At 46.0% G+C, this 12,225-nt stretch overlaps 1 protein-coding gene across 4 annotated transcripts in view; it reads right to left on the reverse strand.

The window, feature by feature from the left end:
• NCAPG2 (non-SMC condensin II complex subunit G2) overlaps positions 1 to 11,678 on the reverse strand; it is a 205,291-nt gene extending 193,613 nt beyond the window's left edge. The window contains exons 1-2 of one of the 4 annotated variants that reach the window (XM_063921910.1): positions 11,521 to 11,678; positions 5,306 to 5,418 (exon numbers count right to left, since the gene is read on the reverse strand). In XM_063921910.1, the coding sequence (XP_063777980.1) occupies positions 5,306 to 5,383 (78 nt within the window). In that variant the 5' untranslated portion in view covers positions 5,384 to 5,418; positions 11,521 to 11,678. Of the gene's footprint in view, positions 1 to 5,305; positions 5,419 to 10,755; positions 10,928 to 10,962; positions 11,192 to 11,238; positions 11,261 to 11,520 lie in introns of those variants that run through there. The other 3 variants (XM_063921913.1, XM_063921912.1, XM_063921911.1) reach the window with 3 other exon arrangements.
• Positions 11,679 to 12,225: the final 547 nt, after the last annotated feature.

The raw sequence follows: 12,225 nt of genomic DNA on the forward strand, positions 1-12,225 counted from the left end.
TGTTGATTGGAAGAATGGTTTCCCGACTTGACTATTTTCCTTGGAACTGTTCCCCTTGGGTGACTGCTCCCCCAACCTCCGAGGCTTGCATCTGTGGTTAGCAGAATACAATTTTGAATCCCGAACCTTCGGCCCTCGGTCAGGTGAGAAGTCTGAAGCCACCACAGAAGAGAAATCCTGGCTTTTGGCGACAGATGGAACCTCTGGTGCATGTTAATGTGCAATCCAGACCATTTGTCCAACAGATCCAGCTGGAAGGGCCTTGCGTGAAACCTTCCACACTGCAGTGCCTTGTAAGAGGCTACCATCTTCCACAGGAGGCGAATGCATAGATGCACCGATATCCGGGTCGGTCTTAGAACGTCCCGCACCACTGACTGAATTACCAGTGCCTTTTCCAATGGAAGGAATACCTTGGGTGCCTCCGTATCCAGTATCATCCCCAGGAACGGAAGCCTCCGTGTTGGTTCCAGCAGGTTCAGAACCCACCCGTGATCCTGGAGTAGTCGTGTTGAGAGGGCAATGTTGTTTAGCAACCTCTCCCTGGATGGTGCTTTTATCAGTAGATCGTCCAGGTACTGTATTATGTTCACTCCTTGATCGCGGAGGAGAAACATCATCATCATTTCTGCCATTACCTTGGTGAACACCCTCGGTGCCGTGGAGAGGCCAAATGGCAGGGCCTGGAACTGGTAGTGACAGTCCTGTAATGCAAACCTTAGATATGTCTGATGAGGCGGCCAAATCGGAATATGAAATGTACGCATCCTTAATATCCAGAGACACCAGGAATTACCCCTCCTCCAGACCTGAGATCACCTCTCTCAGACTCCATGTTGAATTTGAACACCCGTAAGTACGGGTTCAGTGACTTGAGGTTTAAAATGGGGCCTTACCGATCAGTCCGGTTTCGGTAGCACAAACAGGTTAGAATAAAGGGCGTCATTCCGAGTTGATCGCTCGCTAGCAGTTTTTAGCAGCCGTGCAAACGCATTGTCGCCGCCCACCGGGGAGTGTATTTTCGCTTTGCATAAGTGCGAACACCTGTGCAGCAGAGCGCCTGCAAAAACATTTTGTGCAAAACAAGACTAGCCCTGGACTTACTCTTCGTGTGCGTTGATTCCAACTTTGGAGGGTTGGCTTTTGACATCACACACCCGCCCAGCCACGCCTGCGTTTTCCCTGGCACGCCTGCGTTTTCCCAAACACTCCCAGAAAATGGTCAGTTGACACCCAGAAACGCCCCCTTCCTGTCAATCTTCCTGCGTTGTGCCGTGCGACTGAAAGCTTCGCTAGAACCTGTGCAAAACCACAAAGGACTTTGTACCCGTACGTCGCGCGTGCACATTGCGGTGCATGCGCAGAAATGCTGAGTTTTAGCCTGATCGCTGTGCTGCGAACAACGGCAGCTAACGATCAACTCGGAATTACCCCCTATAACCCTTGTTTTGCAGTTGAAGTGGAACTGGTACAATGACCCGTGTCTGTACCAGTTTTTTAATTGCTGAAAAAAAGGAGAAAATTGCTGCGCATGTGTCTACCAATTAAGCAGATCTAGTATCCTAAACCTAGAATTAACAATGTCAAATGTACGTTCGCCTCTATAAGGAGTTGTGTGATACTCCTATAGCTAGGTGAATCAAAAACAAGAATTAATAGAGGCGCTCATTTCATTTTGACATTATGAAGTCCTGAATTCTTTCACAACCAAGGAGTCAGATGAAAATATAAAAGTAAATATTTATTATCAAAATTAATCAATATAAAACACACTTTGTTTATAACAAGCTCATATATAAAATGCAATGCCTAATCCCTGTCCTCACTGATTTGCCACGTGTATGGAAATTTAAAGCTCACATAAATTGCATATATTGTTTCAACAGACAATGAGAGCAATAAAGCAAACTGAATAGCTGATGGCAGTCCAAATGTAGTAAACTGTTACAATGCTTATAGAACACTGTTGCCAAGACTGCTGTATAAAGATGTATAGCTGTTGAATGAAACACGGTTGCTAAATGTGAAAGAGAATGCTGAAGGCAATTGTAAGCTCTAAAATATTAGACTGTAGTGTGAGTCGCCTCAGAGTTCAAGAAGCCGGTATATAGATAGCAACTGAATGTTAAATTACCTCTCCAATAGGGCTAGTGGACCCGAGCGTCCTCGAGTGAATCCAAAATGCCCAATAAGTTGTGTAGTTGGAGAGTTCATGGCTGTTTGTCCGTGCAGATCAGGATCCCACTGCTGTTAGTTCAATTTCCCTGGGCGTGCACCGCCCGCTGCAATTTATAGGGGAAGGGCAGATGTGCGGCTGATTAAATGAAAGCCGCCACGAGGATCCAGCTGTATGTGGGTCTCCTCCGATGCTCCCTGGACGTGCGCCGTCCGTTGATGATCAAAGGGAGAGAGGCTGATGTATCGGCCACGGCAGCCGCACGGAACTCACACGTCGGCTTCGTCCTGTGTTAGGACGAGTACCGCTCGCTCCTATAGCTGGTGGAATAGGGCTGTGAGATGTGTCCCAGAGCGTGCGGTCAATCAGTGAGAGAGGGGGAGGAGTCCTGACGCGTTTCGTCACGCAACCCGTGACTTTTTCAAAGAACTTAATTGCTGCCTGTAAAGTCGTGCTTGCTTCTGGAGAAGCCTGATTTGAAGAATCTGAGAGGTGAGAGTTCCTGAAACTCCAGTCTGTAGCCCTGGGCGATAAGATTTTTGACCCATGGATCCATGCATGAGGTTGCCCATATGTGACTGAAATATCTTAATCGGGCTCCGACCTGCCTGTCTTCCAGGCAGTGTGGTCCACAGTCATGCTGATGGCTTTGAGGAAGCAGAACCGTAGGTCTGTTCCTGTGAAACTACAGTTGCAGGTTTTCTGGGTTTACCTCTATTGCCTTTGAAGGCTGTAGAAGAACCTTCGGATTTACTTTTAAATTTCACTGTCCGAAAGGACTGCAAAGTTGGAGCAGAGCAGGTTTTCCTAGCTGGGGGTGCTGCGGAAGGAAGGTATGTAGACTTACCCGCCATAGCCTTGGATAGCCACGTATCCAGTTCATCTCCAAAAGGGGCTTCACCTGTGAATGGCAGGCTTTCCACGCCTTTCCTGGAATCCGCATCCGCAGTCCATTGGCGTAGCCACAAGCTCTTGCGTGCTGACACTGCCATGGCAGTGGTGCGTGCGTTGAGCAAACCAATTTCCTTTATGGCCTCCACCATAAAATTAGCAGAGTCCTGTATATGCTATAGGAGTACAATTATCTCCTCCCTGGATAAGGAATCTAACCCCTCAATTAGATTACCTGACCATCTTGCAAATGGCCCTAGTGATCCATGCACAAGCAATAGTGGGTCTCTGGGCCACCCCAGCAGCTGTGTACAGGGATTTGAGAGTGGTCTCAATTTTGCGGTCAGCCGTGTCCTTTAAGGAGGCTGCCCCAGGGACAAGTAAGACTATCTTACGTGACAACCTAGATACTGATGCGTCAACAATCGGTGGATTTTCCCACTTTTTCCTGTCATCCTGAGGAAACGGGAAGGATGTGAGTAACCTTTTAGGGATCTAAAACTTCTTGTCCGGATTAACCCAAGATTCTTCAAACAGAGAACTTAACTCTTTTGAAGCAGTGAAAGTAGCACAGGATTTCTTTTTCACATTAAAATAAGATTCCTCATCCACCTCTGCCACTTTGTCAGGAATGTGCACGACTTCTCTAATAGCTTCTATCAGGGCCTGTATTCCTTGTGACAGGGCTGCATCCCCCCACACGAGTCCACTTCACCCTCCTCCGCATCAGATACGTCTTCATCAGTGTCAGCCTGCCGGATTTGGGCCAGAGTACGTTTTTGTGGACAAATGGCAGGGGTCTGAGACGCTGGTATAGGAACTGAAACTCTAGTCATCTGGTCCTCCACAGACTGACTTAAGTATTGCGTCTCTTTCTCCTTATGGGATAATTTATTAGAAATATGAGATCATCCCTTTAAGGGAATCCAACCATGCGGGTTCAGACACACTATCCTGAGAATGTGTACTATCCTGGCTACACTTTATTAAATCCCCCGGGGAAGACAAACACTCTGCTCTGCAGGAAACACACTCCCTTGACATGGTGATGTGAAGGAACACACACACACAGTAAAGGTGAAAGCACAGTTATCCCACACAGAGCCCGCAGAGAGAGAAAGAAGATGGAGCCAGCCACACCGCGCCCATTATGTTAAAGCCAAGCTCAGCTGGCTCGCAAACTAAGCTCCTTAATAGGGCTTAGTATTCTAACACCGCTCCCCCCACTTTACTATGACCCTCTGGTACCGCTGAGGAAACGTGGAGTCTATGCGGAGGAGCAGCACTTCCCTGCAAGTCCTGTCAGTGTGAGCTGCAGAGGGAAAATGGCGCTGGTGAGCTGCTAGATCCGCTCATAGTGAAGCCCTGCCGCCATAATGGCGTGCGGTCTTCCCGGTTTTATTATACTGGCTGAGGTGTCCGAAAAGCTTAACAGTGGGTTAGAAACCCTGTAAGCTGTTTGCCAGTGTAGGGTAATGTTAAAAAGCTCAGCTCACCCCTCACAGCTGAAACACACACACATACAGCATGTTGTACTGAGCCTGGAAATACAGCCTGCATGTCCGTGAGGCGCTCCATACCCTGATGCCACCATTGCAGCCGGCAACCCGCTAACAGGGACGCCGGTCACCTACTCACCACTCTTCTTACTTCTGGCTCTGTTAGGGGTGGCGGCGTGCTGCGTGACTGTACGCTCGACGTAGTGGAGCTTGCGAATAGGACCCTTAGGGGCTCAGTGTCCTGCCAGCAGAGAAAGGGACCATTAACCCTAGCGGGGCGCCCGGGTTTGTACACACCACTGTCGTCACCTTTAGGTATCTGTTAGGGGTGTGCGGAGTACTGCGATTGCGACAGATAAGGCGCAGTGCCCCGCTGAACAAACAACCTCTCAGGACGGTGGTCCTGCAGCGAGGAAGCGACTGACACCTCGCAATGACTTTTTATTGCTATTTACATTACGTTATTTTACAAGTGAGTGGAACTGGAAGACCAAGTCTGGCTTTTCAGTTCTACTGTGCAAGCACAGAAGACTTCAATGCTGGTGTTGCCTTAGCATAGCCAGCATCACGCTGCTGTCCCATCAGTGTTCCTTTATAAACTGCAGTTATAGATAAGATAAGCTTTGCGAGACCATCTCTTCTATGTCAGCAAATGAATAGAGAAGCCTCTTAGTCCTAACTAGAAAAGAAACCTGTAATGTAACTCACATTGTGCTTCCAATATACCAACAGTACTCACATGAAGCTGAATGAAATTCAGAAAATGTTCTACTGAACCCTTCTCCGTTGCCTTTAAGAATGCCTCACGCTTCGACATTGCGAGCTGCTAATCCAAGAGAGCATATATAAACCCTGTAGTAAAGACAAAAAACGCACTTACATCACTGTTGCAATATTCATATTTAACAAACAGGAGATCTAGAGATGCATGTTACATAACAGAACCTTGTTGACATTTCTAACGGATGAAACACAAAGATAACACCAGCTAAGATATTATTTATCTGCCCAATAGCCATCACGGACAGTTAAAAGACCTTCAGCCACCTAATTTCAAGACATACACAGTGTGCGTATATAAATCGCTGTGCCTTGCCCAATTTAGAATTACTAATGTGCCACCTTACCCTTAATTGCTGAACCACCCTCTGCTCCCGGCAACATGCTGACCTGTGGCTGAACTCCGGACAAAGAGGCGGTAACTTCCAGTGTCCAGAGACCGCAGTGATAAGATTAGGAATTTTTTGTGCCTCCTTCACTACTATCTGAAGACAGGGGGCTGGCTTTGTCTCTTCCCGCCAAGGCAAACCCAGCCTCCTGTGTCTCCACATAGAGGAGACGCCATTTAGTTTTCTCGGCCATTAAAAGACCAGCCCTTGATGCAGTGGTCTAACTGAGGTCGGGACCAGTTTACTCTGGGGACAAACTTATTGGTAATTACTGCAGGTATCTAACTCACTGAAGGGGCATATGAGGCTGTCTGAGGAGTGCTGATGATGCACGTGGGATGGCGAAATGGCAACGTGCTTAAATATTACATTTAATATGTAACACTTTAGTGCTCCCAATTCATAATATGCCACATGGCTATAGCATTACACACAAAAGTGTACCCACCAAAATATGTGCCCTCCTGATGGATCAGCACCAGCCACATAAATATCCTATCATGAACACATATTTAGAAAACTTTTTTTTTTTTTACTATGACTTTCAATATTCGTAATATGACCTATTTCCTACGTCACAGGAAACAATCTCACATTAAACACAGAAGCCCATAGCTGGCAGCGTAAGTCTGCTAGATACAGAGCGGAGAATGCCGCTGCTTAAGGGAGGGGGGGGGGGGGGTTTGGATAGGTTGCCGGACCTCTCCGGCAAGGTAAGTAACTTTGAATGGCAACAACGTATCCATTAGTATCATTGCAATACTGCATACAAAGACGCGTTCTTAAATGGGACCCTTAGTAGTTCATTTATAATGGTCCAAGTATGCAACTCTGCACTGGAATTCTACTTCTGTAATAAAAGTTGAATATTGGATAATGGATGGTACATGGCATATAATTTATCTGAAAAAGAACTCTAGCTTAATATTGAAGGCATGCCAGGTTTCAGTTTTCTTTCCTCAGTTATGTTTCTGTATCACCAACACTACAGATAAGGTCATCAGTATTTTATTATGATGTAGTTTCTTTTTCATTTGTTCTTGAGATCTAGTGAAATAACCAGTTTGCTTGTGGTTGCTAGGCATCCCAGGTCATGTACTGCAGACTTTTTAGGCGACACAGGGATTCACTCGTACGCTATATGGACAAAAGTATTCGGACGCCTGACCATTACACCAACACAGACTGTAATGACAGTGTATATACAATAAAATACATACATATACCTTAATATAAAGCTAGTCCCCCTTTTGCAGCTATAAGAGCTTCAACTCTTCTTGGAAGGCTTTCCGCAACACTTTGGAGTGTTTCTGTGGGAATTTGTCCCCATTCATTCTGTAGAGCATTTATGAGGTCAGGCACTGATGTTGGACAAGTAGGCCTGGCTCCCAATCTCCGTTCTAGTTCTTGCAAAGGTGCTCAAGGAGGTTGAGGTTAGGGCTCAGTGCGGGCCAGTCAAGTACTTCCACACCAAACCATTCTTTATAGTCCTTGCACTGGGGCAGTCATGTTGGAATAGAAAAGGGCCTTCCTCAAACTGTTGCCACAAAGTTGGAAGCATAGCATTGACCAAAATGTCTTGATATGCTGAAGCATTAAGGATTGCCCTTCACTGGATATAAGGGGCATAGCCCAAACCCTTATAAACAGCCCCATACCTTCATTGCTTCTCCACCAAACTTCACAGTTGGAATAACACAGTCAGGCAGGTAACGTTCTCCAGCATCCGCCAAACCCAGACTGACCCATTTGTCTGCCAAACAGAGAAGCGTGATTCATCACTCCACAGACCACGTTTCCACTGCTCCACAGTCGAGTGTCGGTGTGCTTTATACCACTCCATCTGATGCTTGGCATTGGACTTGGTGATGTGAGGCTTGCATGCAGCTGCTCGGCTGTGAAAACCCATTCCATTAAGTTCCCACCACAGTTTTTGTGCTTACATTAATGCCAAGTTCTGAACTCTTCAGCTATGGAATCAGCAGAGCGTTAGCCACTTTTACACACCATGCCCCTTAGCAGTCATTGACCCCGCTCTGATTTTATGTGGTCTACCGCTTTGTGGCTGTTGTTACTAAACGTTTCCACTTTCTAATAATATCACTTACAGTTGACTGTGGAATACCCAGCAGGGTTGGAATTTCACAAACAGTCTTATTACAAAGGTGGCATCCTATCACAGTACCACGCTTGAAGTCACTGAGTTCACAAATGGAGACTGCATTGCTAGATGCTTGAGTTTACACACCTGTGGCAACGGGTCTGATTGAAACACCTGAATTCAATAATTAACAGAAGTGGGCAAATACTTTTGTCCATACAGTGTATGATATTCAGGGGTAAATGTATTAATAAATGGGTAAAGTATGTGAATTTTCTGGGCCATTATTGGGGTGATGCAGGTCTAGACAGCAGCTGGATGTATTAAGAGGTCATGTGCTGGAGAGAGGGAGAGAGTGAGAGTGTAAGCTCACTTGTGGCAATTTCTATTCTCCCTCTGTTGGTTACTGTGACCTGTGCTTGCAAAGATTGTGTGCATGTGGCAGTTGATATCTCCCCATGGCACAATGCACCTAATGGCATCATTAGCAGCTGAAATTCATTGACATCTTGTCTAGGTGTACAGTGGGGTGTAGTACAGTATGCCGGCGCTCGGGCTCCCGGCGACCAGCATACCGGCGCCGGTAGCCCGACCGCCGGCATACAGACAGCGTGGCGAGCGCAAAGGAGCCCCTTACGGGCTCGCTACGCGCACCACACTATTTTATTCTCCCTCCAGGGGGGTCGTGGACCCCCACGAGGGAGAATAGCTGTCGGTATGCCGGGTGTCGGGATTCCGGCGCCGGTATACTGTGCGCCGGGATCCCGACATTCGGCATACTGAAGACCACCCGTACAGTGATAAGGTGATGTCATGGAAACAGGTGTTGGTTTGGTGCACTATTGAAGGTCTGATTCAGGAGGTCAGATGCATTTAGGTAAGTTATATGGCTGAAAAACTGCATGTGCCCTTTAGACGCAGAAATCTGATCACTCTACGGATCTCAATATTTGACCATGTTTCCCCCAGCTCCGCCATCTTACAACTGATACAAGGACAGTATGACTGATACGAGTCTAATAGCTGGTGAGGGCAATCATAAATTAAGAGGGAAGTCCAGCAACAGAGCATTTTGTCCCTCCTGGAATGGGTCATGTTGGCAGGTATATATATCTAGAAGTATTAAACACTGAATGCTGCTGGGAAGGCCAACTGTTACTAACAGTATTAACACTGAAACTGTTGCAACTACACTTCTATTTATACAATGTATCAGTGATGAGACAAACAGTTGCTAAGTATTTGTACCATTTTGATGGATTGCTTTCGAGCTGCTGTAAGGAAAGCAGTTATCCATATTACATCTGGAACATTTTATTTCCTAACCAGCGATTTTAAATTACGCATGAAAGCTTACCAACACAATTTTAGCAGAATTGCTCGGCAGATATATGGACAGTATACAAGCATAAACCCCGCACCTGATAATAGGAATAAAGGCACGGTGGCAAAATAAGAGGCTATTACCTACCTCACAGCTCTATCTATCTATATATTCCAGAACCTCCAATCAATGCAAAAAAAGGTTTTAATACAAAGAAATTCCATTTAAAAACAGATGCAAAAAAACAGAAACATGATGAAGCATAATGGGAGCAAAACAAAAAAAGTGCAAATGCTGCATAGGGTGGCCACTGATATAGTTAGATGTCTCCAGTGTGTCATATTCAGGTCGACCGCCGTTTCGGTGCCATCACAGCACCTTCATCATTGTTCATCAATTAATATATAAACTGCTCCCTCTAGGATGCGGACAGGGCACAGAGGTGCCAGGGCAGTATGGTCACGTGTTCAAAAACAGGGCATAGCCCCATCAGCATCACTATTGGGAGCAGCCTCAACAATTTTACCAATGGGGGCGTGCACCAGATGTCAGCGCCACTAATGGAGGTGTGCCCAGGGCCAGCACTTACAGAGATCCTGGGCTTCACCCAATCTCTCCCTTTAATGTGAATGGATGCCGTGCACATAGCATCTGTTCTCTTGGTGGCAGCAAGAGAGACGGGGAGTCTGTTTTAGCAGGGTGCCACTAAAAGGGCAGGGTGCAGCACCGTGCTATAACAGCATAGCGTGAACACTAATATGAAAACATCCCATATGCACATATTATCCCAGTAATGTTTAATAATAAAATTTCATATGCACCATGAAAATAAGTTGTAGCAATTGTTTCTCTTCTAGTTCTATTATTAATCAGTGCTGGGATAAGGTGTGCATAAGGAATGTTTTCATATTCTACTTTTAAAATATAGGAATAATTCTTAAATAGTCTATATATTGTTGATTATAATGTGTCAACAAGAGACAGCAGCGCAACTTTATTTATTACTGATATATGGACAGCTTATAATATTGGTTTTACTTAGCAATTATTATTATTTTTAATAATCAGACTTACTTAAGCAAAATATTGTAGTATTGTCTACACCGGCTGTGTGTTTTTATATGTATGTGATAAAATAAATACGTTTTTCTTTGATAAACATCACTTCATTTTTACTTTGTTTTAGGATTTCTATTTAAGGGGAAATTCACTAAATCCCCTGCTTATAGCAGCAGTTATTATTCAGTATCCCCGCAGTATTTTTCTTTATCTCGTTTAAAAGCAATCCATGTGGCTGTAATTATCTTATACAAAGGTAGATTATTATAATCTTTCGGACACCGCTTAGATATGGCATCTCTACATATGTTTCACATCACCACACATTCAGACTGACCAATACATAATAATCGTAAGAGGTGCATTACGGCTACACACAGCGAATAGAACTTGACTGCAACCAACTCTCAGTGATGTGTGGCTGTGATGCTCAATGGCGCACATCGCACTGGAATCCAGTACCCTAACATCGCCATTTGTCATGCATACCCCTATGGGACAGAGAACTTCATTCAATGCACACATCAGACAATTACCATAGTCTTGTCATCGCAAGTTTTCCAGTGCACTTCTATGGGTTACAAGGCAAAGCATTGCCTGCAGGTCAGTGCCATCACAATAAACTGTGACCCCGCTATTGGTGCTAGATAAAACAGATGAGATTGGTGGCCACAAAGGCCAGCATTGTAATGGAGTTTTGTGCACATCATCTTCAACTGAACACTCCCATCACTAGGACCAACCTGTGGCTCTCCAGCTGTTGTAGACCACAAGGTCCAGTATCTGCCAATTGTAGCTTATTGGGCTGGAGAGCTTCTGATTGGTAAGACACTGTGAGAAGTGACAGTCACATAAAGAGAGCTTCAGGTTATACCAGGGGTGGGCAACTTGTAGCACTGCAGCTGCAATGCCACAATTTTGTTGTTAGGGCATGCTAAAACTGTGACACAGAGCATGCTGGGTTATATAGTGCCACAAGTTCACAAAGTGTGGGTTATGCTATGGAACCATACGCATACCTCCCAATATGACCCTCTCCAGGAGGGACACAATGCTCTGCTTCTGCACTTTTCCCTTAATATATGATTGCCAGCAGCTGTTGTTACAGCACAGGTGATGGTAATCATACATTAAGAGGTAAGTCCAGGAGCAAAGCATTCTGTGCCTCCTGGAGGGGGTCATGTTGGAAGGTATGCTTACGTTATACCTAAGAACAGGTTGGCGCACACCGATAACCATCCCCGCCGCACACCACCAGTATACGCCTCCGCCAGTCCCCCTGCACCCTCTCACTCACTCACCGTTTTATTGTACGCCGCGATCCGTCCCAACATCCACTTCCCGCCCGCTCATCAATTCAAATTCCCCACTGCCCGCCCTGCGCTGCTGAGGAAGTACGTCATCATCGCACCGGAAGCACCGCCGGATAGATCCCTGGCGTTAGCTGCCTGGTTCCCATGGCAACTGTCCGCTCTCTGTGCATGCGTGTTTGATATGGTTTACTTGCAGATTTGATACTCGTGATAATGACACCGTGACCTGACACCGTGACCACACTCACTTACTGGTCTGGCCGGGAGCTCAGGTGGGCAGCAGCGTGCTACTGGCGGCGGCCTGTGTAGTCCTGTCGTGAGACCGTGAAAAGCTCTGCCAGTGAAAATAAGGGGTGTGGTGTGGAGGTCGACCACACTTAGGTCGACAGTGTCTAGGTCGACCATTATTGGTCGACAATAACTAGGTCCACAGGGATTCTAGGTCGACAGGCTTCTAGGTCGACTGGTCAAGAGGCCGACATGAGGTTTTTGTGGTGTCGTTTTCTCCGTACAGTGACCGGGAACCCAAATTAATGCACCGTGTTCGCTCGTCATGCTTTGGGCAAGGTGCCTGGCGTCCCCAATCATAATCCATGTGGATCGTTAAGTATGAAAAAGTAAAAAAAGAAAGAAAATGAAAAAAACTCATGCCAACCTTTTGACCTGTCGACCTAGTTACTGTCGATCAAAAGT

The sequence above is a fragment of the Pseudophryne corroboree genome, chromosome 5 (assembly GCF_028390025.1).
Source record: "Pseudophryne corroboree isolate aPseCor3 chromosome 5, aPseCor3.hap2, whole genome shotgun sequence".
Taxonomy (NCBI): Eukaryota; Metazoa; Chordata; class Amphibia; order Anura; family Myobatrachidae; genus Pseudophryne; species Pseudophryne corroboree.